The 27,830-nt window shown below is 46.5% G+C and overlaps 1 protein-coding gene across 1 annotated transcript in view; it reads right to left on the bottom strand.

Annotated features, from left to right (window-relative positions):
• LOC138666154 (inactive pancreatic lipase-related protein 1-like) overlaps positions 1 to 27,830 on the bottom strand; it is a 52,900-nt gene that overhangs the window by 17,904 nt on the left and 7,166 nt on the right. The window contains exons 2-7 of the mRNA XM_069754388.1: positions 19,053 to 19,098; positions 8,063 to 8,217; positions 5,602 to 5,724; positions 5,259 to 5,393; positions 5,038 to 5,149; positions 1,855 to 1,974 (exon numbers count right to left, since the gene is read on the bottom strand). Of these exons, the coding sequence (XP_069610489.1) occupies positions 1,855 to 1,974; positions 5,038 to 5,149; positions 5,259 to 5,393; positions 5,602 to 5,703 (469 nt within the window). The 5' untranslated portion in view covers positions 5,704 to 5,724; positions 8,063 to 8,217; positions 19,053 to 19,098. The remainder of the gene's footprint in view (positions 1 to 1,854; positions 1,975 to 5,037; positions 5,150 to 5,258; positions 5,394 to 5,601; positions 5,725 to 8,062; positions 8,218 to 19,052; positions 19,099 to 27,830) is intronic.

Below are 27,830 nucleotides of genomic sequence, written 5' to 3'. Positions count from 1 at the left end.
GAGCCGGGGATACTCCCACAGATCTACGTGCTCCATGGAGTATACAGAACTCAAGATAGGATGTATAGAGCCGGGGAGACTCCCGCAGATCTACGTGCTCCATGGAGTATACAGAACTCAAGATAGGATGTATAGAGCCGGAGAGACTCCCGCAGATCTACGTGCTCCATGGAGTATACAGAACTCCAGATAGGATGTATAGAGCCGGGGATACTCCCACAGATCTACGTGCTCCATAGAGTATACAAAACTCCAGATAGGATGTTTTATAGGCTGAACTGGATGGACAAATGTCTTTTTTCGGCCTTACTAACTATGTTACTATGTTACTATGATGTATAGAGCCGGGGATACTCCCACAGATCTACGTGCTCCATGGAGTATACAGAACTCAAGATAGGATGTATAGAGCCGGGGAGACTCCCGCAGATCTACGTGCTCCATGGAGTATACAGAACTCAAGATAGGATGTATAGAGCCGGAGAGACTCCCGCAGATCTACGTGCTCCATGGAGTATACAGAACTCCAGATAGGATGTATAGAGCCGGGGAGACTCCCGCAGATCTACGTGCTCCATGGAGTATACAGAACTCCAGATAGGCTGTATAGAGCCGGGGAGACTCCCGCAGATCTACGTGCTCCATGGAGTATACAGAACTCAAGATAGGATGTATAGAGCCGGGGAGACTCCCGCAGATCTACGTGCTCCATGAAGTATACAGAACTCCAGATAGGATGTATAGAGCCGGGGAGACTCCCGCAGATCTACGTGCTCTATAGAGTATACAAAACTCCAGATAGGATGTATAGAGCCGGGGATACTCCCACAGATCTACGTGCTCCATGGAGTATACAGAACTCAAGATAGGATGTATAGAGCCGGGGAGACTCCCGCAGATCTACGTGCTCCATGGAGTATACAGAACTCAAGATAGGATGTATAGAGCCGGAGAGACTCCCGCAGATCTACGTGCTCCATGGAGTATACAGAACTCCAGATAGGATGTATAGAGCCGGGGATACTCCCACAGATCTACGTGCTCCATAGAGTATACAAAACTCCAGATAGGATGTATAGAGCCGGGGATACTCCCACAGATCTACGTGCTCCATGGAGTATACAGAACTCAAGATAGGATGTATAGAGCCGGGGAGACTCCCGCAGATCTACGTGCTCCATGGAGTATACAGAACTCAAGATAGGATGTATAGAGCCGGAGAGACTCCCGCAGATCTACGTGCTCCATGGAGTATACAGAACTCCAGATAGGATGTATAGAGCCGGGGAGACTCCCGCAGATCTACGTGCTCCATGGAGTATACAGAACTCCAGATAGGCTGTATAGAGCCGGGGAGACTCCCGCAGATCTACGTGCTCCATGGAGTATACAGAACTCAAGATAGGATGTATAGAGCCGGGGAGACTCCCGCAGATCTACGTGCTCCATGGAGTATACAGAACTCCAGATAGGATGTATAGAGCCGGGGAGACTCCCGCAGATCTACGTGCTCCATGGAGTATACAGAACTCCAGATAGGATGTATAGAGTCGGGGAGACTCCCGCAGATCTACGTGCTCTATAGAGTATACAGAACTCCAGATTTTGACAAATTACATTTGTATGTTAATTTGAATTTTGCTATTAAAAATGTATCTGATTAAATAAAAAAGGATGCTGGAGCTGGGGTAGAAGTTTTAGGTATTTTGGTTAAAGGTGTGGATGGTGGAGCGAGGGGTGGAGGGTGGAGGTGTGGACGGTTGAGCTAGAGGTAGATATTGGAGGTATTTTGGCTGGATGTGTGGACAGTTGAGCTAAAGGTGGAGGTTTGAAGCATGGACAAACATGACGTACTCAATAAGGAGGTGAGGGTGGGAGTGTCGGTGTAGATGGCATCTACACGTTCAGCATCTGATGAATCCAGTTTCATGTCATTTTTGGCTCCTTCAAAAAAGGGTCCGGCTGGGTCCAGTCCTGCATCATGGAAATCACAATCAATATTTTCAATAAGAAAGAAATGGAGAAACGATTCGCCTCCCCTAAGGGTCCCCAACTTCAGACTGTAGGACATTGATCACCTGAATTTCACAGGGATATCAGACATTTTTAGACAAGTCCCTAGACAGAGATCTAATAGCAGGAACAAGGGTGAAGGATTACATGGGACCACCAAAATCAAGAAGCTGCAAATGAGTTGCCTCTCCCATTCTCTCCCATTGTTACCACCATTCACTTCATCAGGGTCCATGCCATAGACGATGAGAAGACTGCCACCATAATGTCACGACGATCCCTGCTGCAGATTACAGCAGGAGTCTGTGCTTGTGTAACAGAGGGACAGAGAGAGAGTACGGATTGCTGAGGTGAGCTTACCTGCCGGAGGACAGGACCAGACGCCGAGTAGCGGTGGAGACCGGCAAAGCCGGAGAGTAGTCTGAACATGCCGAGGTCAAGCCGGGAGGTAGATGAAGTGCCAGAGGGGTGAAACGTAAGCGAGGTCAAGACGTAGCAAAAAGGTCGGGGAGCCGAAGATAGTGGTGCAGTACAAACGGGGCAGACAGGAGGGAAGTTAGAGTACCAAGCCAAGGGTCAGAGCCAGAAACAGACAATAAGCACAGAGTCACAAGGCAAAGCACAGAACGAGAAAACAGGCCGAGTCATACACAAGAAGCAAACGGACAAAACAGTATACAAGCACCCCAGGGGGTCAGAGACACAACCAAGACAGATGTATCACTGACAAGGATCCCCAGGTGGGTAAATATAACCCCCCAAACCAAAAGGAGGCCATACAATTAACCCCGAAAGGACAGGGAAGGAACCCTGTCCACAACCATGACACATAGTCCCTCCTCAGGTTCCCGCACAATATCCTTGGTAGGGGTACAGTGTCGGGGACCTTCACATGCTATGGAGCCCAGTAAGCTCAGGGACACATTGTACAACGGATACTGGGATCCCCATCTATCTCTGGGATCCCCATCTATCTCTAGGATCCCCATCTATCTGTGGGATCCACATCTATCTCTGGGATCCCCATCTATCTCTAGGATGCCCATCTATCTCTAGGATCCCCATCTATCTGTGGGATCCACATCTATCTCTGGGATCCCCATCTATCTCTAGGTTCCCCATCTATCTCTAGGATGTCCATCTATCTCTAGGATCCCCATCTATCTCTGGGATCCCCATCTATCTCTAGGATCCCCATCTATCTCTAGGTTCCCCATCTATCTCTAGCATCCCCATCTATCTCTAGGATCCCCATCTATCTCTAGGTTCCCCATCTATCTCTAGCATCCCCATCTATCTCTAGGATCTCCATCTATCTCTAGGTTCCCCATCTATCTCTAGCATCCCCATCTATCTCTGGGATCCCCATCTATCACTGGGATCCCCATCTATCACTGGGATCCCCATCTATCTCTGGGATCCCCATCTATCTCTGGGATCCCCATCTATCTCTAGGATCCCCATCTATCTCTAGGTTTCCCATCTATCTCTAGCATCCCCATCTATCTCTAGGATCCCCATCTATCTCTAGGTTCCCCATCTATCTCTAGCATCCCCATCTATCTCTAGGATCTCCATCTATCTCTAGGTTCCCCATCTATCTCTAGCATCCCCATCTATCTCTGGGATCCCCATCTATCACTGGGATCCCCATCTATCTCTGCGATGCCCATCTATCTCTAGGTTCCCCATCTATCTCTAGGATGCCCATCTATCTCTGGGATCCCCATCTATCTCTAGGATGCCCATCTATCTCTGGGATCCCCATCTATCTCTAGGATGCCCATCTATCTCTGCGATGCCCATCTATCTCTAGGATGCCCATCTATCTCTAGGATCCCCATCTATCTCTAGGATGCCCATCTATCTCTGGGATCCCCATCTATCTCTGGGATCCCCATCTATCTCTGGGATCCCCATCTATCTCTGGGATCCCCATCTATCTCTAGGATGCCCATCTATCTCTGCGATGCCCATCTATCTCTAGGATGCCCATCTATCTCTAGGATGCCCATCTATCTCTGTGATGCCCATCTATCTCTAGGATGCCCATCTATCTCTAGGATGCCCATCTATCTCTGCGATGCCCATCTATCTCTAGGATCCCCATCTATCTCTAGGATCCCCATCTATCTCTAGGATCCCCATCTATCTCTAGGATGCCCATCTATCTCTAGGATCCCCATCTATCTCTGGGATCCCCATCTATCTCTGGGATCCCCATCTATCTGTGGGATCCCCATCTATCTCTGGGATCCCCATCTATCTCTGGGATCCCCATCTATCTCTGGGATCCCCATCTATCTCTGGGATCCCCATCTATCTCTGGGATCCCCATCTATCTCTGGAATCCACATCTATCTCTGAGATCCCCATCTATCTCTGGGATCCCATCTATCACTGGGATCCCCATCTATCTCTGGGATCCCCATCTATCTCTGGGATCCCCATCTATCTCTGAGATCCCCATCTATCTCTGGGATCCCATCTATCACTGGGATCCCATCTATCTCTGGGATCCCCATCTATCTCTGGGATCCCCATCTATCTGTGGGATCCCCATCTATCTCTGGGATCCCCATCTATCTCTGGGATCCCCATCTATCTGTGGGATCCCCATCTATCTCTGGGATCCCCATCTATCTGTGGGATCCCCATCTATCTCTGGGATCCCCATCTATCTCTGGGATCCCCATCTATCTCTGGGATCCCCATCTATCTCTGGAATCCACATCTATCTCTGGAATCCACATCTATCTCTGGGATCCCATCTATCACTGGGATCCCCATCTATCTCTGGGATCCCCATCTATCTCTGGGATCCCCATCTATCTCTGAGATCCCCATCTATCTCTGGGATCCCATCTATCACTGGGATCCCATCTATCTCTGGGATCCCCATCTATCTGTGGGATCCCCATCTATCTCTGGGATCCCCATCTATTACTGGGATCCCCAGCTAGCAGTACAGGAGCCCCCCATGCTGCCATCGCTCCGCTGCCGCCCTCTTTGCTTTGCACCTACCGGTTATTCTCTGCACATGAGAATTCTCTGTCTGCCCGGCAAATCCAGCAATGTGAGCCCCCAAACTGTGACCGATGATGTGCACGTCCAGTGAGCTCTTTTCATACATGTCCTGAGGCAGGAGAACATCATCAGACTTACAACCAGCTGCCGGGGGGCAGTATAAGGTACCCCCTGGCATGTGGGGGAGCATGGCAGCAGCGCCCATGTTATTGGCTTACCTGTAATGAAGCCTTGAACTGGGCTATCTGTGCGCCCACCACACGAGCGTTACTCACAGCCTGCTCGTATCTGATGCCGGCCCCGTCCTCCCAGTTCACCGAAAAACAGTTCACGTCATCAACATCTAATATATCCTGAGACAGAGAGAGACAAGAAGATGCAGATGAGCAATGGCCCAGTCTGGTGACAAGACCGCAGTCCCCCCGGGCTATGCTCGAACACTCTGGGAGAGCCCCCCAGGCACAGAGCTAATACCCCCGGCCCATTGTGAGGGGGAGCCGGCACTCATGATATCTATGGTCAGTGCAACCTGTCATCTGCTGTAACATCTGTAATATCCACCTTAGACATCTCATACGGCCAAGTATGGACAGGTCCCGGTCTGTATCCATGGATGAGGAACTTTATCGGCTTGCTTGAATCAAAGCTGGAACCCTTGACCATGGAGACATTTGTGGCTGGTACCTAAGAATCAGACCGAAACATTGTGACCAGCAGTAATTCTGGAAAACTATCAGCAGCAGCAGAAGAAGAACTGCATAGATTGTATCTGGATGTCCTGTGAGACCATCTCTTAGATCACCTGTGTGATCATTTCTGAGATCACCTATGGCATCATCTCTCAGATCAATTGTGATATCATTTCTGAGATCACCGGTGGGATGATTTCTGAGATCCCCTATAGCATCATCTCTGGAACCATCTGTGGGGTCATCTCTGGGATCACCCGTGACAATTTCTGGGATCAACAGTGGGGTCATATCTGGAATAACTGGTGGCATCACTTCTGGGTTCAAATGTGGGATTATTGTTTGGATCACCTTAGGGATCATTTCTGTGATCACCTGTGGGATAATTTTTGGGATCACTTATGGGATTATGTTAGGTATCACCGGTGAGAATTTCTGGGATCATTTCTGTGAGATCATTCCTGTGATCACGGGTAGGATCATCTATGGGTTCAGCGGTGGGGTAATTTCTGGGATCAGCTGTGAGATCATTTCTGGGATCACTGGTGGGATCATCTCTGGGATCAGGGTTGAGATTTCCTACAGCTCTCTATGTATGAAATTGCTGAACAATTATGGAAGCAGAAATATTTCCTAATTGGACCGTTTTGTGATCTTGAACATTTCATGGACGGTCACAAACACCGCAGAGTGATCCTTCCACCTGAACAGTGGAGAGAACCTGTACATATGGAGCAGGGTATTCGGGAGAGGGTCCGGGAATCATACAATCCTAGAATGTTAAGAGATGGAAGGGGCTCAATGCAGGAGTCACTAAACTGGAACGCCTGCCAGGGCCGTGGGGTACTTGGTACTGGTACTTAAAGGGATGAGTCACGGCGGCGGCAACCCAGCCAGTGGCCCTGGGCGCCCATGTAAAAATGAATGTCTTTAAAGGGATTGTAGATAAAGAAATAAGTTTGTTCATGACACCACCTGTGGTATTCGGTCAGGTTGACCGACGCTGCTTAAAGGGGTCCACTGGGGTGATGTTATGGCAGCGGGGATGGTATGGCTTCCCACAGGTGGAGCTGGTTCCCAGGGCTCCCAGTGTATAGATAAAGATGGTGGGTTGTATAGCAAGAAACGGAGGACATAGATTTGCAGTCTCTTTACCTGGTTTACTGATGAATTCAGGCAGCCACAGTCCAGGGCACCAGATCACCGATGCTGGTGTGGTCCGGCCGGCTTGGAAGCGAGCTGGGAGTCCCCTTTACCAGGTGAGGTTAGAAGCCTTCCTTCTAGCGCTGTGTTGTAGCCCCTCACTGCCTTAGGCCTCACACAAGGTAACATAGTAACATAGTTAGTAAGGCCGAAAAAAGACATTTGTCCATCCAGTTCAGCCTATATTCCATCATAATAAATCCCCAGATCTACGTCCTTCTACAGAACCTAATAATTGTATGATACAATATTGTTCTGCTCCAGGAAGACATCCAGGCCTCTCTTGAACCCCTCGACTGAGTTCGCCATCACCACCTCCTCAGGCAAGCAATTCCAGATTCTCACTGCCCTAACAGTAAAGAATCCTCAAAGTTCATCACGTTTTCTCTCTGTCCCCCGGGTTGGTAGGACACTAACTGTACGACAGGTAGACCGAGCCTTTTTACAGGATCTCTATCATGACCCGGGCTCTATGTGTTACTGTGTCCTCAGGTTTCAGTGATGGACAGGTGACTTGCAATCCAGCTGTCCTGCCGGTTTCTGCTGTGAGGCGTAGAGTACTTCACAACGCCGGTATTCCAGCTACCGGTATCTGCGCTCAGTAGGGAGGTAGCTCAGTCGCAGCTAACCCCAACTCTTCACTTCCCCTTCACGCTCTCTACAATCTGTTCTGCTTTCCCCTTTGGCTCTTTCCAGGAGCTGCAGCACCTCTGGCTGCACGGCCCCTCTCTTTCCTCTCTGCCTCAGACTGCTCTAGTCTGCTGTCTGGCACTCACTAACTAATTCCCCCTCCAGACCAGAATATATATAGGGGAGCCACCCACAAGCTGGATCAGAGCTCCCCCTTCTGGCCTGGAGTATGAACATGTTGCATGTTTGTGATTACCTGATAAAAGAGATCCTTCCTCGCTTCCAAGCGTGACATCACTCTCCCCATGAGGAAAGCAATGATGCTATAACAACCTGGAACCTGGGGTGTTACAAAACCATCTCAGACAGATGTCTGTCCAGCCTCTGTGTGAAGACTTCCATTGTAGGGGAACTCACCACCTCTCGTGGCCGCCTGTTCCACTCATTGGTCACCCTGTCACGTCATATTGTCTGTTTCCTCGGTTGGGCTGAGGACTCACCTCGAAGGGATCGCGATGTGATTGGGTTTGGAGAAAGAAGCGTGTATTGATCCTCTCCAGCGATTCCGGTACTGGGATGAGAATCGGGTTCAATGGCGTAAGAAAAGCCGTAAGACTGCGGAAGCATCCAAGTCCAGAGAAGCAGATCTCATCAGCTGCACAAACAACAACATGACAGCCGTTACAGGTGCCATTACTGGCTAAAAATCCTAGAACATTCCGGAGGGCAGCGGCCTCCAACCAGATGCTGAACTACAACTGAACTACAATGTCCTAATTGATGAGAGATGGAAATCTGCAGGTTGTCTGGCATGCTGGGAATTGTAGTGGCCGAGAGGTCTCCTGTAGCACCTGTAAAATGTACTTGTATGTGATAGTGTGGGGGAGGGGGGCTACTGTGTAACATAGGGTACGACCAGGATGTATACGGAGGGTATATACAATGTATATATAGGGTATCTACCAGTGTACATATATAGGGCACGTACAAGGGATCTACTGGTGTACATATAGGGTACATACAGGGGATCTACTGCTGTACATATAGGGTACATACAGGGGATCTACTGGTGTACATATAGGGTACATACAGGGGATCTACCGATGTACATATAGGGTAAGTACAGGGGATCAGCTGTCTATATATAGGGTAAGTACAGGGGATCTACAGGTGTGTATATATAGGGTACATTCATGGGATCTACAGATATAGATATATATATATATATCTATATGAAATGTACAGGGATCTACAGGTTTATATATAGGGTACATACAAGGGATCTACCATTGTATATATAGGGTACGTATGGGGGGATCTACTGGTGTATATATAGGGTATGTACAGGGGATCTACCAGTGTATATATAGGGTACATACAGGGGATCTACAGATTATATATATATATATATATATATATATATATATATATATATATATATATATATACTGTATATATCTATAAATTAAACGTACAGGGATCTAATGGTGTATACATAGGGTACAAACAGGGGATCTACCGGTGTATATATAGGGTACATACACGGGAACTACAGGTGTATACAGTTAAGGAAATAAGTATTTGATCCACCAAGTATTAAAGGGAACCTGTCACCCCGAAAATCTCGGGTGAGGTAAACCCACCGGCATCAGGGGCTTATCTTCATAATTCTGTAATGCATTCTGTAATGCTGTAGATAAGCCCCCGATGTTACCTGAAAGAGGAGAAAAAGACGTTAGATTATACTCACCCAGGGGCGGTCCCGCTGCTGGTCCGGTCGGATGGGCGTCTCTGGTCCGGGTCCTCCCATCTTCATTACATGACGTCCTCTTCTGGTCTTCACGCTGCGGCTCCGGCGCAGGCGTACTTTGTCTACCCTGTTGAGGGCAGAGCAAAGTGCTGCAATGCGCAGGCGCCGGGCCTCTCTAACCTTTCCCAGCACCTGCACACTGCAGTACTTTGCTCTGCCCCTTGAAAAAGCAGCATAACGGCAGCAAAACGCGCGTCGGGGGTAGCGCCCAATCCAGGGATTACTCTCACTTGGTAAGATCCATTTTGATGGTGGGTCCCAGGAGGGGGGTCTCTAACGCCAAGTGGCATTATATCTATATGGTTCCCTTGGGCACACTTCACCTCCGCCCTCATCTACAGTGGAATTCCCTTTTGCACTGACCGTTTTCCCATATGTTCACAGCTATAGTGGCAATACTTGCAGGATGTGGGATATTTAAGCCAGTTGCAATAAGGGGTGTTTCCTCCGTCCCTGGGGGTCTGTTTGGAGATTTAGGATCTTTTCTGTTGTACATTACAGGATGATTACATTTCTATAGTTTACACTTTGTACATCCATATGTATGTATCTCTGGTGTTTTCATTGGTGTTTTTTACTGTGTTAGGTTTTTTACTATTTTTCTAATATATACTGTTCCTATAAACTCCCATTGTCCTCCTATATGTACATACTGTATGTACAGGGGATCTACAGGTGTATATACAGTATAGGATGCGTACAGGGATCTACCGGTGTATATACACGTACAGGGGATCTACATGTGTATATATATAGGGTAATAGGGTACGTCCTCGGGATCTACAGGTGTATATATAGGGTACGTACAGGGGATCTACAGGTGTGTATATGTATATATATATACTAGATTGTGGCCCGATTCTAAGGCATCGGGTAATCTAGAACAGAGGTCCCCAACTCCAGTCCTCAAGGCCCACCAACATGTCATGTTTTCAGGATTTCCTTAGTCTTGCCCAGGTAATAATTGCATCACCTGTGCAATGCAAAGGAAATCCTGAAAACATGACCTGTTGGTGGGCCTTGAGGACTGGAGTTGGGGACCCCTGTTCTAGAATATGCATGTCCCCGTAGTATATGGACAATGATGATTCCAGAATTCGTGGCAGACTGTGCCCGTCGCTGATTGGTCGAGGCAACCTTTATGACATCATCGTCGCCATGGCAACCATTATGACATCTACGTCGATACTGTGCCCGTCGCTGAATCAGAAACGTGGGATTACTACGTCCTTTATGACATCATCGTCGCTGTGCCCGTCGCTGATTGGTCGAGGCCGCCAGGCCGCCAGGATTTCTACGTCCTTTATGACATCATCGTCGCTGTGCCCGTTGCTGATTGGTCGAGGCCGCCAATCAGAGACGCGGGATATCTACGTCCTTTATGACATCATCGTCGCTGTGCTCGTCGCTGATTGGTCGAGGCCGCCAATCAGAGACGCGGGATTTCTACGTCCTTTATGACATCATCGTCGCTGTGCTCGTCGCTGATTGGTCGAGGCCGCCAGGCCGCCAGGATTTCTACGTCCTTTATGACATCATCGTCGCTGTGCCCGTTGCTGATTGGTCGAGGCCGCCAATCAGAGACGCGGGATTTCTACGTCCTTTATGACATCATCGTCGCTGTGCTCGTCGCTGATTGGTCGAGGCCGCCAGGATTTCTACGTCCTTTATGACATCATCGTCGCTGTGCCCGTTGCTGATTGGTCGAGGCCGCCAATCAGAGACGCGGGATATCTACGTCCTTTATGACATCATCGTCGCTGTGCTCGTCGCTGATTGGTCGAGGCCGCCAGGCCTCGACCAATCAGAGACGCGGGATTTCTACGTCGATGCTGTGCCCGTCACTGATTGGTCGAGGCCTGGCAGCCTCGACCAATCAGAGACGCGGGATTTCCAGGACAGACAGAAAGACAGAAAGACAGACAGACGGAAAAACCCTTAGACAATTATATATATAGATATGTGTGTGTACATACAGGGGGATATATAGGTGTATATATAGGGTACTTACAGGGATTAATACGTGTATATATAGGGTATGTACAAGGGATCTACAGGTGTATATATAAGGTACATACAGGGGATCTACAGGTGTATATAGGGTACATACAGGTGATCTACAGGTATATATATAGGGTAAGTACAGGGGATCTATAGGTGTATATATAGGGTACATACAGGGGATCTACAGGTGTATATATAGGGTAAGTACAGGGGATCTACAGGTGTATATAGGGTACATACAGGGGATCTACAGGTGTATATAGGGTACATACAGGGGATCTACAGGTGTATATAGGGTACATACAGGTGATCTACCTGTGTATACAGTTGAAACCACAAGTTTCCATCTACTATATAAAGACACATCTGACATGAAATCAGAATAAACCTTTCCCGTTTTTGGACAATTAGGATTACCATAATCTATATATATAATTGTCTAAGGGTTTTTCCGTCTGTCTGTCTGTCTTTCTGTCTGTCCTGGAAATCCCGGCTTTCTGATTGGTCGAGGCCGCTAGGCCTCGACCAATCAGCAACGGGCACAGCGACGATGATGTCATAAAGGACGTAGACATCTCACGTTTCTGATTCAGCGACGGGCACAGTATCGACGTATATGTCATAATGGTTGCCATGGCGACGATGATGTCATAATGGTTGCCTCGACCAATCAGCGACGGGCACAGTGTGCCGCGAATTCTGGAATCATTGTCCATATACTATGGGGACATGCATATTCTAGAATACCCGATGCGTTAGAATCGGGCCACAATCTAGTTATTAATATTTGCCAAATACCAGAATAATCAGAGAGAGAGAATGTGTTAAGGCATTTATATTACTTACTGCAAAGTCAGAAGTTTCCATACACTAAGATTACTATGACTTTAAACAATTCTGGACTGCCCATATGATGATGTCATGTGTTTGGAAGCTTCTGATAGGTTTTTGGCAACATCTGAGTTAATTAGAGACACACCTGTGGATGTATTTTAATGCACACCTGAAACACACTGATTCTTTATGTAGCCTCATGGGAAAGTCTCAATAAATCAGCCAAGATATGGAGAAGAGAACTGCGGACTTGCACACGTCTGGCTCATCCTTGGGTACAGTTTCAAGATGCCTGAAGGTGCCTCGTTCATCTGTACAAACAGTTATATGCAAGTTCAAACAAGATGGGAATGTCCAGCCATCGTTCCGCTCAGGAAGATGATGGGTTCTGTGTCCCAGATATGAACGTGCTTTGGTCCGACATGTGCATATCAACCCAAGTACAAAAGCAAAAGACCTTGTGAAGATGATGGCGGAAGCTGGTAAGATTGTGTCAATATCCACAGTGAAATAAATACTGTATCAACATGGGCTGAAATGCCACTCTGCCAGGAAAAAGCCATTACTCAAAAAGAAACATAAAAAAAGCCATATTAATACTTATAAATGCACACAGAAACAAAGACCTCAATTTTTGGAGACATGTCTTGTGGTCTGATGAAGCTAAAACTGAACTTTTTGAACATAATGACCATTGTTATGTTTGGAGGAAAAAGGGACAAGCTTGGAAGCCTAAGAACACCACCCCAACTGTGAAACACGGTGGTGGCAGCATCATGGAGTGGGGTTGTTTTGCTGCAGGAGGGACCGATGCACTTCACAAAATAGATGGTATCATGAGAAAAGAAGAGCATGTGGCAATACTGAAATAACATCTCAAGACTTCAGCTACGAAGTTGAAGCTTGTGCAAAAATGGGTCTTCACAATGGACAATGACCCGAAGCATACTGCCAAAATGGGAACAAAGTGGCTTCAGGATAACAAAGTCAATGTCTCAACAAAGCCCTGATCTCAATCCTATTGAAGATTTATGGGCAAGGCTGAAAAGGCCGGTGCGAGCTAGGGGTCTACAAACCTGGATCAGTTACACCAGTGTTGTCAGGAGGAACGGGCCCAAATTCCAACCAACTATTGCGAGAAGCTTGTGGAAGGAGATCCCAAACGTCTAACCCAAGTCATTCAGTGTAAGGGCAACGGCACCACATACTAATGAAATGGAGGGAAACTTCTGACTTTGCATTCTCTGTGTCATTATTCTGACATTTGGCAAATATTAATAATTATGGTAATCCTAATTGCCCTTAAATGGGAAATGTTTAGTCTGATTTCATGTCAGATATTGAGAAAAACCTGCAGATGTGTCTTTATATGGTGGATGGAAGCTTCTGTGTATATATATATATATCTATATATATAATTGCCTAAGGGTTTTTCCGTCTGTCTGTCTGTCTTTCTGTCTGTCTGTCCTGGAAATCCCGGCTCTCTGATTGGTCGAGGCCGCCAGGCCTCGACCAATCAGCAACGGGCACAGCGACGATGATGTCATAAAGGACGTAGACATCTCACGTTTCTGATTCAGCGACGGTATCGACGTAGATGACATAATAGTTGCCATGGCGACGATGATGTCATAAAGGTTGCCTCGACCAATCAGCGACGGGCACAGTCTGCCGCGAATTCTGGAATCATCATTGTCCATATACTACGGGGACATGCATATTCTAGAATACCCGATGCGTTAGAATCGGGCCACAGTCTAGTATATATATATATATATATACATATACTAGACTGTGGCCCGATTCTAACGCATCGGGTATTCTAGAACAGAGGTCCCCAACTCCAGTCCTCAAGGCCCACCAACATGTCATGTTTTCAGGATTTCCTTAGTCTTGCCCAGGTAATAATTGCATCACCTGTGCAATGCAAAGGAAATCCTGAAAACATGACCTGTTGGTGGGCCTTGAGGACTGGAGTTGGGGACCTCTGTTCTAGAATATGCATATGTATATGGACAATGATGATTCCAGAATTCGCGGCAGACTGTGCCCGTCGCTGATTGGTCGAGGCAACCTTTATGACATCATCGTCGCCATGGCAACCATTATAACATCTACGTCGATACTGTGCCCGTCGCTGAATCAGAAACGTGAGATGTTTCTTTATGACATCATCGTCGCTGTGCCCTTTGCTGATTGGTCGAGGCCTGGTGGCCTCGACCAATCAGAGACGCGGGATGTCTACGTCCGTTATGACATCATCGTCGCTGTGCCGGTCTCTGATTGGTCGAGGCCTGGCGGCCTCGACCAATCAGAGACGCGGAATTTCCAGGACAGACAGACAGACAGAAAGACAGAAAGACAGACAGACAGACAGACGGAAAAACCCTTAGACAATTATATATATACTAGACTGTGGCCCGATTCTAACGCATCGGGTATTCTAGAATATGCATGTCCCCGTAGTATATGGACAATGATGATTCCAGAATTCGCGGCAGACTGTGCCCGTCGCTGATTGGTCGAGGCAACCTTTATGACATCATCGTCGCCATGGCAACTATTATGTCATCTACGTCGATACTGTCGCTGAATCAGAAACGTGAGATGTCTACGTCCTTTATGAGATCATCGTCGCTGTGCCCGTTGCTGATTGGTCGAGGCCTGGCGGCCTCGACCAATCAGAGAGCCGGGATTTCCAGGACAGACAGACAGACAGACAGAAAGACAGACAGACAGACGGAAAAACCCTTAGGCAATTATATATATATATAGATACATACAATATCGTATATATACATTTCATGTGGGTTTGTGCACAGGTTACATATAGGCAATGCACAGGAGGTCTATATACAGGGTATACGCAGGGGACTGGCAACCGCTCGCTTTTTTACTTTACCCCATACAGCTGCAGAGATGGACATGAGGATGATGATGGTGGAGATCATCTATAAATAGATATAGGTTGCCATTATACATTTATATATGCACACATTAGGCATTGTTCACACACAGTTTTCTACAGATGAGGCTCGTATGTATCGTAGTCTATGGGCCGTTCACACCTCACAGATGAGGCTCGTACGTATTGTAGTCTATGGGCCGTTCACACCTCACAGATGAGGCTCGTATGTATCGTAACATAGTAACATAGTAACATAGTAACATAGTTAGTAAGGCCGAAAAAAGACATTTGTCCATCCAGTTCAGCCTATATTCCATTATAATAAATCCCCAGATCTACGTCCTTCTACAGAACCTAATAATTGTATGATACAATATTGTTCTGCTCCAGGAAGACATCCAGGCCTCTCTTGAACCCCTCGACTGAGTTCGCCATCACCACCTCCTCAGGCAAGCAATTCCAGATTCTCACTGCCCTAACAGTAAAGAATCCTCTTCTATGTTGGTGGAAAAACCTTCTCTCCTCCAGACGCAAAGAATGCCCCCTTGTGCCCGTCACCTTCCTTGGTATAAACAGATCCTCAGCGAGATATTTGTATTGTCCCCTTATATACTTATACATGGTTATTAGATCGCCCCTCAGTCGTCTTTTTTCTAGACTAAATAATCCTAATTTTGCTAATCTATCTGGGTATTGTAGTTCTCCCATCCCCTTTATTAATTTTGTTGCCCTCCTTTGTACTCTCTCTAGTTCCATTATATCCTTCCTGAGCACCGGTGCCCAAAACTGGACACAGTACTCCATGTGCGGTCTAACTAGGGATTTGTACAGAGGCAGTATAATGCTCTCATCATGTGTATCCAGACCTCTTTTAATGCACCCCATGATCCTGTTTGCCTTGGCAGCTGCTGCCTGGCACTGGCTGCTCCAGGTAAGTTTATCATTAACTAGGATCCCCAAGTCCTTCTCCCTGTCAGATTTACCCAGTGGTTTCCCGTTCAGTGTGTAATGGTGATATTGATTCCCTCTTCCCATGTGTATAACCTTACATTTATCATTGTTAAACCTCATCTGCCACCTTTCAGCCCAAGTTTCCAACTTATCCAGATCCATCTGTAGCAGAATACTATCTTCTCTTGTATTAACTGCTTTACATAGTTTTGTATCATCTGCAAATATCGATATTTTACTGTGTAAACCTTCTACCAGATCATTAATGAATATGTTGAAGAGAACAGGTCCCAATACTGACCCCTGCGGTACCCCACTGGTCACAGCGACCCAGTTAGAGACTATACCATTTATAACCACCCTCTGCTTTCTATCACTAAGCCAGTTACTAACCCATTTACACACATTTTCCCCCAGACCAAGCATTCTCATTTTGTGTACCAACCTCTTGTGCGGCATGGTATCAAACACTTTGGAAAAATCGAGATATACCACGTCCAATGACTCACCGTGGTCCAGCCTATAGCTTACCTCTTCATAAAAACTGATTAGATTGGTTTGACAGGAGCGATTTCTCATAAACCCATGCTGATATGGAGTTACACAGTTATTCTCATTGAGATAATCCAGAATAACATCCCTCAGAAACCCTTCAAATATTTTACCAACAATAGAGGTTAGACTTACTGGCCTATAATTTCCAGGTTCACTTTTAGAGCCCTTTTTGAATATTGGCACCACATTTGCTATGCGCCAATCCTGCGGAACAGACCCTGTCGCTATAGAGTCACTAAAAATAAGAAATAATGGTTTATCTATTACATTACTTAGTTCTCTTAGTACTCGTGGGTGTATGCCATCCGGACCCGGAGATTTATCTATTTTAATCTTATTTAGCCGGTTTCGCACCTCTTCTTGGGTTAGATTGGTGACCCTTAATATAGGGTTTTCATTGTTTCTTGGGATTTCACCTAGCATTTCATTTTCCACCGTGAATACCGTGGAGAAGAAGGTGTTTAATATGTTAGCTTTTTCCTCGTCATCTACAACCATTCTTTCCTCACTATTTTTTAAGGGGCCTACATTTTCAGTTTTTATTCTTTTACTATTGATATAGTTGAAGAACAGTTTGGGATTAGTTTTACTCTCCTTAGCAATGTGCTTCTCTGTTTCCTTTTTGGCAGCTTTAATTAGTTTTTTAGATAAAGTATTTTTCTCCCTATAGTTTTTTAGAGCTTCAATGGTGCCATCCTGCTTTAGTAGTGCAAATGCTTTCTTTTTACTGTTAATTGCCTGTCTTACTTCTTTGTTTAGCCACATTGGGTTTTTCCTATTTCTAGTCCTTTTATTCCCACAAGGTATAAACCACTTACACTGCCTATTTAGGATGTTCTTAAACATTTCCCATTTATTATCTGTATTCTCATTTCTGAGGATATTGTCCCAGTCTACCAGATTAAGGGCATCTCTAAGCTGGTCAAACTTTGCCTTCCTAAAGTTCAGTGTTTTTGTGACTCCCTGACAAGTCCCCCTAGTGAAAGACAGGTGAAACTGTACAATATTGTGGTCGCTATTTCCTAAATGCCCAACCACCTGCAGATTTGTTATTCTGTCAGGTCTATTAGATAGTATTAGGTCTAAAAGTGCTGCTCCTCTGGTTGGATTCTGCACCAATTGTGAAAGATAATTTTTCTTGGTTATTAGCAGAAACCTGTTGCCTTTATGGGTTTCACAGGTTTCTGTTTCCCAGTTAATATCCGGGTAGTTAAAGTCCCCCATAACCAGGACCTCATCATGGGTTGCAGCTTCATCTATCTGCTTTAGAAGTAGACTTTCCATGCTTTCTGTTATATTTGGGGGTTTGTAACAGACGTAGTCTATGGGCCGTTCACACCTCACAGATGAGGCTCGTACGTATCGTAGTCTATGGGGCCGTTCACACCTCACAGATGAGGCCCGTACGTATCGTAGTCTATGGGGCCATTCACACCTCACAGATGAGGCTCGTACGTATCGTAGTCTATGGGGCCGTTCACACCTCACAGATGAGGCTCGTACGTATCGTAGTCTATGGGCCGTTCACACCTCACAGATGAGGCTCGTACGTATCGTAGTCTATGGGCCGTTCACACCTCACAGATGGGGCTCGTACGTATTGTAGTCTATGGGGCCGTTCACACCTCACAGATGAGGCTCCTACGTATCGTAGACGATGGGCCGTTCACACCTCACAGATGAGGCTCGTACGTATCGTAGTCTATGGGCCGTTCACACCTCACAGATGAGGCTCGTATGTATCGTAGCCTATGGGCCGTTCACACCTCACAGATGAGGCTCGTACGTATCGTAGTCTATGGGCCGTTCACACCTCACAGATGGGGCTCGTACATATTGTAGTCTATGGGGCCGTTCACACCTCACAGATGAGGCTCCTACGTATCGTAGACGATGGGCCGTTCACACCTCACAGATGAGGCTCGTACGTATCGTAGTCTATGGGCCGTTTACACCTCACAGATGAGGCTCGTATGTATCGTAGTCTATGGGGCCGTTTACACCTCACAGATGAGGCTCGTATGTATCGTAGTCTATGGGGCCGTTCACACCTCACAGATGAGGCTCGTACGTATCGTAGCCTATGGGCCGTTCACACCTCACAGATGAGGCTCGTACGTATCTTAGTCTATGGGCCGTTCACACCTCTGTGTAATCTCAGGGACTGACAGACACTTGTCTGATTTCCATCAATCTCCCCAATACAAGTTTATTGTTTGGGAGAGACTGGACGCACCGGAGGCCACCGTGTGACTCTTGGAGGTGGTGGAGAAAGCACCATCAGCGGTTTTATATCTTCTCAGAGAGCTGATGAAGTGCTGACCCTACTCTGCTTACCCCGGCACGGATCCCCTCAGGTGTGAATGACTTTATCCCGCACACATCACATCACCCACGCATCAGTTGACATTCGCAGAGCGATACTCACAGTGATTCCGGACGAGGGCTCGTATCTGACAGATGGACACAAGTCTCTGAGTTCAAAAGAAATTGAAAAATTAAAATACATATTGAACACAAAAACCCAAACTACATGATAAAAGTATGTGCCCTGCTTATGCCACTTTCTAAAGCACCAGGGTAAGAGGGAAGAGTGGAGGCTAAGCGCCAGAGTTGGTGTAACGCTAGTCACGTCTCACCGCCAAGCCGTGAGTCAGAGTGATCAAGAAGGCCAAGGTTAGGAGCCAGGAGGGTGTTATGGCTGGCAATCAGGCAACACAGCGTGCAGTAATCAGCGCACATACAGAGATCTGGCAATAACCAAAAACAATAGGACGAGCTCTGAGACGTGGAATCTCTGTAGACTGCAGTACCTGATCTATCCTCACACAACTATAAGCAGCAGTGGATTGCGCCTATCACTACCTATGCAACTCGGCACTGCCTGAGGAGCTGACTAGCCTGAAGATAGAAATACAAGCCTGACTTACCTCAGAGAAATACCCCAAAGGAATAGGCAGCCCCCACATATAATGACTGTTAGCAAGATGAAAAGACAAACGTAGGAATGAAATAGATTCAGCAAAGTGAGGCCCGATATTCTAGACAGAGCGAGGATAGCAAAGAGAACTATGCAGTCTACAAAAAACCCTAAAACGAAAACCACGCAAAGGGGCAAAAAGACCCACCGTGCCGAACTAACAGCACGGCGGTGCACCCCTCTGCTTCTCAGAGCTTCCAGCAAAAGACAATAGCAAGCTGGACAGAAAAAAAACAGAAAACAAACTAGAAGCACTTATCTAGCAGAGCAGCAGGCCCAAGGAAAGATGCAGTAGCTCAGATCCAACACTGGAACATTGACAAGGAGCAAGGAAGACAGACTCAGGTGGAGCTAAATAGCAAGGCAGCCAACGAGCTCACCAAAACACCTGAGGGAGGAAGCCCAGAGACTGCAATACCACTTGTGACCACAGAAGTGAACTCAGCCACAGAATTCACAACAGTACCCCCCCCTTGAGGAGGGGTCACCGAACCCTCACCAGAACCCCCAGGCCGACCAGGATGAGCCACATGAAAGGCACGAACAAGATCTGGGGCATGGACATCAGAGGCAAAAACCCAGGAATTATCTTCCTGAGCATAACCCTTCCATTTGACCAGATACTGGAGTTTCCGTCTAGAGACACGAGAATCCAAAATCTTCTCCACAATATACTCCAATTCCCCCTCCACCAAAACAGGGGCAGGAGGCTCCACAGATGGAACCATAGGTGCCACGTATCTCCTCAACAACGACCTATGGAATACATTATGTATGGAAAAGGAGTCTGGGAGGGTCAGACGAAAAGACACCGGATTGAGAATCTCAGAAATCCTATACGGACCAATAAAACGAGGTTTAAATTTAGGAGAGGAAACCTTCATAGGAATATGACGAGAAGATAACCAAACCAGATCCCCAACACGAAGTCGGGGTCCCACACGGCGTCTGCGATTAGCGAAAAGCTGAGCCTTCTCCTGGGACAAGGTCAAATTGTCCACTAGAAAAAAACAAAAACAACTAACCTAAACAATAATCTTTATTTCAAAACCATTAGATTAAAACAAGCACGACATCCCAACTCCTTGTAGTAGGAGTGGGTTTAAAAAAACCCGGGTCCTGGTGGGAAAAGGGCAAAAGTACATGGAGCAAAAAATTGGAAAAAAGATCCTAAATATCCCTAATATCTGCTCCCTGCCTATCTGCGGAGGTTGGCACCCTCTTGGACGCAATATGGCGCCCCCGCTCCTCGTCGGCTGGCCCTCAATACCCTATAGGTCCCTCAATATGATGATGTTCAATAGGGTAAACCGACAACCCACACACACCAAATACCAGGTAATAAATCACCAACATAAAAGCCCAGCCGGGCTGGTCTGACCGTACAGGGCCCTACACTCTATAATACTCCGCTGATAGCTATGGCTAATATGCCCTAGGGAATCCCTAATCAGGAAACCCTGCCTGTCAGCGGAGGTTGGCACCCTCTTGAACGCAAATGGCGCCCCCGCTCCACGGCGGCTGACCCTACTGACCCTCACTGTGTCCCTACAAACGTAGGTGAATACTACACACGAGGGGTGCCTGAGGGACTAAAACGGTGACCCGTGACTCTGAACCCTTCTAGCTTCGGACAGACCATACAAAATACATACAACATCACACACAAGCTGATATAAGCAACACTATATTGAGTATTTTGTTGCAAAAGACAATATATACATGAGTAGAGATAACTTTATTCTAATGGTATTGCAAAGAATAATATATTCACATAACCACAGGGTACTTGCAAAGAATAATATATTCACATAACCACGGGGTACTTCTAGGGTGCTTAAAGCGGGGTGACTGATAAACGTGATCCACCCACCATCCGAGGAGATGCACACATATAGATAGACCAAAATACACTCATGTTAAATACATGTCAAAAAGGTATCCAAGATTGGTGAAATATACATAAATAAAATTAGAAATAGAAAACCTGATCCACTTATCTGCGGTCAGGTTTCGCCTCTACGCGTTTCCCCCCCATGATGTGGTTCCTCAGGAGGCATATGGGAAAAAGATAGACTTCCGTGTGTTCAAGTCACATCAGAGATGAATGCTGTGCCCAGTTGTGGATGCACCCCTCGTGTGTAGTATTCACCTACGTTTGTAGGGACACAGTGAGGGTCAGTAGGGTCAGCCGCCGTGGAGCGGGGGCGCCATTTGCGTTCAAGAGGGTGCCAACCTCCGCTGACAGGCAGGGTTTCCTGATTAGGGATTCCCTAGGGCATATTAGCCATAGCTATCAGCGGAGTATTATAGAGTGTAGGGCCCTGTACGGTCAGACCAGCCCGGCTGGGCTTTTATGTTGGTGATTTATTACCTGGTATTTGGTGTGTGTGGGTTGTCGGTTTACCCTATTGAACATCATCATATTGAGGGACCTATAGGGTATTGAGGGCCAGCCGACGAGGAGCGGGGGCGCCATATTGCGTCCAAGAGGGTGCCAACCTCCGCAGATAGGCAGGGAGCAGATATTAGGGATATTTAGGATCTTTTTTCCAATTTTTTGCTCCATGTACTTTTGCCCTTTTCCCACCAGGACCCGGGTTTTTTTAAACCCACTCCTACTACAAGGAGTTGGGATGTCGTGCTAGTTTTAATCTAATGGTTTTGAAATAAAGATTATTGTTTAGGTTAGTTGTTTTTGTTTTTTTCTATTTGAGACTAATTCTGGTTTATCAGAAATTGTATTTTTTTCAAATTGTCCACTACCTGAGTCCAGATCTGCTGCAACCTGTCCACCACAGAATCCACACCAGGACAGTCCGAAGACTCAACCTGTCCTGAAGAGAAACGAGGATGGAACCCAGAATTGCAGAAAAATGGAGAGACCAAGGTAGCCGAGCTGGCCCGATTATTAAGGGCGAACTCAGCCAACGGCAAAAATGACACCCAATCATCCTGGTCAGCGGAAACAAAACATCTCAGATATGTTTCCAAGGTCTGATTGGTTCGTTCGGTCTGGCCATTAGTCTGAGGATGGAAGGCCGAGGAGAAAGATAGGTCAATGCCCATACTACCACAAAAGGCTCGCCAGAACCGCGAGACAAACTGGGAACCTCTGTCAGAAACAATATTCGCAGGAATGCCATGTAAACGAACCACATGCTGGAAGAACAAAGGCACCAAATCAGAGGAGGAAGGCAATTTAACCAAGGGCACCAGATGGACCATTTTAGAAAAGCGATCACAGACCACCCAAATGACCGACATTTTTTGAGAAACGGGAAGGTCAGAAATGAAATCCATCGAAATATGTGTCCAAGGCCTCTTCGGGACCGGCAAGGGCAAAAGCAACCCACTGGCACGTGAACAGCAGGGCTTAGCCCTAGCACAAATTCCACAGGACTGCACAAAAGCACGCACATCCCGTGACAGAGATGGCCACCAGAAGGATCTAGCAACCAACTCCCTGGTACCAAAGATTCCTGGATGACCGGCCAGCACCGAACAATGAAGCTCAGAGACAACTTTACTAGTCCACCTATCAGGGACGAACAGTTTCTCGGCCGGACAACGATCAGGTTTATTAGCCTGAAATTTCTGCAACACTCTCCGCAAATCAGGGGAGATGGCAGACACTGACTCCTTCCTTGAGGATACTCGCCGGCTCAGATAACCCCGGAGAGTCGGGCACAAAACTCCTAGACAGAGCATCCGCCTTCACATTTTTAGAGCCCGGAAGGTATGAAATCACAAAATCAAAACGAGCAAAAAATAACGACCAACGGGCCTGTCTAGGATTCAAGCGCTTGGCAGACTCAAGATAAGTAAGGTTCTTATGATCAGTCAATACCACCACGCGATGCTTAGCACCCTCAAGCCAATGACGCCACTCCTCGAATGCCCACTTCATGGCCAGCAACTCTCGGTTGCCCACATCATAATTACGCTCAGCAGCAGAAAATTTCCTGGAAAAGAAAGCACATGGTTTGAACACTGAGCAATCAGAACCTCTCTGTGACAAAACCGCCCCTGCACCAATCTCAGAAGCATCAACCTCGACCTGGAACGGAAGAGAAACATCAGGTTGACACAACACAGGGGCACAGCAAAAACGACGCTTCAACTCCTGAAAAGCTTCCACGGCAGCAGAAGACCAATTAACCAAATCAGCACCCTTCTTGGTCAAATCGGTCAATGGTCTGGCAATGCTAGAAAAATTACAGATGAAGCGACGATAAAAATTAGCAAAGCCCAGGAATTTCTGCAGACTTTTTAGAGATGTCGGCTGAGTCCAATCCTGGATGGCCTGAACCTTAACCGGATCCATCTCGATAGTAGAAGGGGAAAAGATGAACCCCAAAAATGAAACTTTCTGCACACCGAAGAGACACTTTGATCCCTTCACGAACAAGGAATTAGCACGCAGTACCTGGAAAACCAGTCTGACTTGCTTCACATGAGACTCCCAATCATCTGAGAAGATCAAAATGTCATCCAAGTAAACAATCAAGAATTTATCCAGATACTCACGGAAGATGTCATGCATAAAAGACTGAAAAACAGATGGAGCATTGGCAAGTCCGAACGGCATCACCAGATACTCAAAATGACCCTCGGGCGTATTAAATGCCGTTTTCCATTCATCTCCCTGCCTGATTCTCACCAGATTATACGCACCACGAAGATCAATCTTAGTAAACCAACTAGCCCCCTTAATCCGAGCAAACAAGTCAGAAATCAATGGCAAGGGATACTGAAACTTAACAGTGATCTTATTAAGAAGGCGGTAATCAATACACGGTCTCAGCGAACCATCCTTCTTGGCTACAAAAAAGAACCCTGCTCCCAATGGTGATGACGATGGGCGAATATGTCCCTTCTCCAGGGATTCTTTCACATAACTGCGCATAGCGGTGTGTTCAGGCACGGACAAATTAAATAAACGACCCTTAGGGAATTTACTACCAGGAATCAAATCGATAGCACAATCACAATTCCTATGCGGAGGTAGGGCATCAGACTTGGACTCTTCAAATACATCCTGAAAGTCCGACAAGAACTCTGGGATGTCAGAAGGAATGGATGACGAAATAGAAAAAAATGGAACATCACCATGTACTCCCTGACAACCCCAGCTGGTTACCGACATAGAGTTCCAATCCAATACTGGATTATGGGTTTGTAGCCATGGCAACCCCAACACGACCACATCATGCAAATTATGCAGTACCAGAAAGCGAATAACTTCCTGATGTGCAGGAGCCATGCACATGGTCAGCTGGGCCCAGTACTGAGGCTTATTCTTGGCCAAAGGCGTAGCATCAATTCCTCTCAACGGAATAGGACACCGCAAAGGCTCCAAGAAAAATCCACAACGTTTAGCATAATCCAAATCCATCAGATTCAGGGCAGCGCCTGAATCCACAAACGCCATGACAGAAAACGACGACAAAGAGCATATCAAGGTAATGGACAGAAGGAATTTGGACTGTACAGTACCAATAACGGCAGAGCTATCGAACCGCCTAGTGCGTTTAGGACAATTAGAAATAGCATGAGTAGAATCACCACAATAGAAACACAGTCTGTTCAGACGTCTGTGTTCTTGCCGTTCTACTTTAGTCATAGTCCTGTCGCACTGCATAGGCTCAGGTTTACTCTCAGACAATACCGCCAGATGGTGCACAGATTTACGCTCGCGCAAGCGACGACCGATCTGAATGGCCAAGGACATAGACTCATTCAAACCAGCAGGCATAGGAAATCCCACCATTACATCCTTAAGAGCTTCAGAGAGACCCTTTCTGAACAAAGCTGCCAGCGCAGATTCATTCCACAGAGTGAGTACTGACCACTTCCTAAATTTCTGACAATATACTTCTACATCATCCTGACCCTGGCATAAAGCCAGCAGATTTTTCTCAGCCTGATCCACTGAATTAGGTTCATCGTAAAGCAATCCCAGCGCCTGGAAAAATGCATCAACATTACTCAATGCAGAATCTCCTGGTGCAAGAGAAAACGCCCAGTCCTGTGGGTCGCCGCGCAAAAAAGAAATAATAATCAAAACCTGTTGAATAGGATTACCAGAAGAATGAGGTTTCAAGGCCAAAAATAGCTTACAATTATTTCTGAAGCTCAGGAACTTAGTTCTGTCACCAAAAAACAAATCAGGAATCGGAATTCTTGGTTCTAGCATCGATTTCTGATCAATAGTATCTTGAATCTTTTGTACATTTACAACGAGATTATCCATTGAGGAGCACAGAGCCTGAATATCCATGTCCACAGCTGTGTCCTGAAGCACTCTAATGTCTAGGGGAAAAAAAAGACTGAAGACAGAGCTAAGAAAAAAAAATGCTGTCAGGATTTCTTTTTTCCCTCTATTGGGAATCATTGGTGTGGCTCCTTGTACTGTTATGGCTGGCAATCAGGCAACACAGCGTGCAGTAATCAGCGCACATACAGAGATCTGGCAATAACCAAAAACAATAGGACGAGCTCTGAGACGTGGAATCTCTGTAGACTGCAGTACCTGATCTATCCTCACACAACTATAAGCAGCAGTGGATTGCGCCTATCACTACCTATGCAACTCGGCACTGCCTGAGGAGCTGACTAGCCTGAAGATAGAAATACAAGCCTGACTTACCTCAGAGAAATACCCCAAAGGAATAGGCAGCCCCCCACATATAATGACTGTTAGCAAGATGAAAAGACAAACGTAGGAATGAAATAGATTCAGCAAAGTGAGGCCCGATATTCTAGACAGAGCGAGGATAGCAAAGAGAACTATGCAGTCTACAAAAAACCCTAAAACGAAAACCACACAAAGGGGCAAAAAGACCCACCGTGCCGAACTAACAGCACGGCGGTGCACCCCTTTGCTTCTCAGAGCTTCCAGCAAAAGTTAATAGCAAGCTGGACAGAAAAAACAGAAAACAAACTAGAAGCACTTATCTAGCAGAGCAGCAGGCCCAAGGAAAGATGCAGTAGCTCAGATCCAACACTGGAACATTGACAAGGAGCAAGGAAGACAGACTCAGGTGGAGCTAAATAGCAAGGCAGCCAACGAGCTCACCAAAACACCTGAGGGAGGAAGCCCAGAGACTGCAATACCACTTGTGACCACAGAAGTGAACTCAGCCACAGAATTCACAACAGGAGGGCACGTCATAAACAGAAAGAAGAGACAAAAGCGTACTCAGATAACGTTCCGAGGTCAGAGTACCAGGAGGACAACGGATCAGAGCAGAAGGGGTTAAACAGACGGATGGTCAAAACGAACTCCAAAGTCATGCAACAAAACTCAGAGCACAGGCACCTCAAACCTGACAAGCTGGATGTACATCTGTCAGAGGTCTGGAGAAACAGCTCAGTTAAGTAGCATGGCAATCACCTGCGATAATGAACACTCGGAGATAGCCAACGCCTCCCAGTCTCAGATTCGATAGTCGAGTTGTCAATCAAAAAACTGACAGCTTCAGCACTCCCCTGTACCAGGTTGGATGACTGAGCTGTCAGTAACTGTATCCCAGACACGCTGAGATGTGGCTCCGTGACAGTTCATGCCTCTAATGGATGCGCCATTTCTAAGGCAGTTGAGGGCTGGTGTTATTAGTCTGGGAGGGGGCCAATATCTCAGCGTATTAATAACAGCTCGATGCTGATATTAATAGCTTTTGCTGGCCATTAAAAATAGGGAGGGGACCCTAGGTAATTCCCCCCCCCCCCCCCTTGTTAATAACCAGTAATGGCTAAGTAGAAAGCCGTGAGCCAATATTAACCCCTTAATGACCATGGGTATTTCAGTTTTTGCGTTTTCGTTTTTTGCTCCCTGCCTTCCCAGAGACATAACTTTTTATTTGTCCCTCAATATGGCCATGTGAAGGTTTGTTTTTTGCAGGACAAGTTGTACTTTTGAAAGACACCATTCATTTTAACCTATGGTGTACTGGAAAACAGGAAAAAAATTCCAAGTATGGTGAAATTGCAAAAAAAAAGTGCAATCCCACAGATGTTTTTTTTTTTTTTACTAAAAAACTGACCTGCCACTCTGATTCTTCAGATCGTTATGAGGTCAAAGACACCAAACATGTCTATGTTCTTTTTTTTTTTAGTGGTGACAAAAAAATGTAAATATTTGTTTAAAAAAAATTATGCCATTTTCCAATACCCGCAGGGTGTAGCGTCTCCATTTTTCGTTATCTTGGGTTGCGTGAGGGC

This window comes from Ranitomeya imitator, chromosome 2, assembly GCF_032444005.1.
Source record: "Ranitomeya imitator isolate aRanImi1 chromosome 2, aRanImi1.pri, whole genome shotgun sequence".
Classification (NCBI taxonomy): Eukaryota; Metazoa; Chordata; class Amphibia; order Anura; family Dendrobatidae; genus Ranitomeya; species Ranitomeya imitator.
The sequence above is the reverse complement of the archived record's forward strand: the minus strand, read 5'-3'. Positions and strand labels throughout refer to the sequence as shown.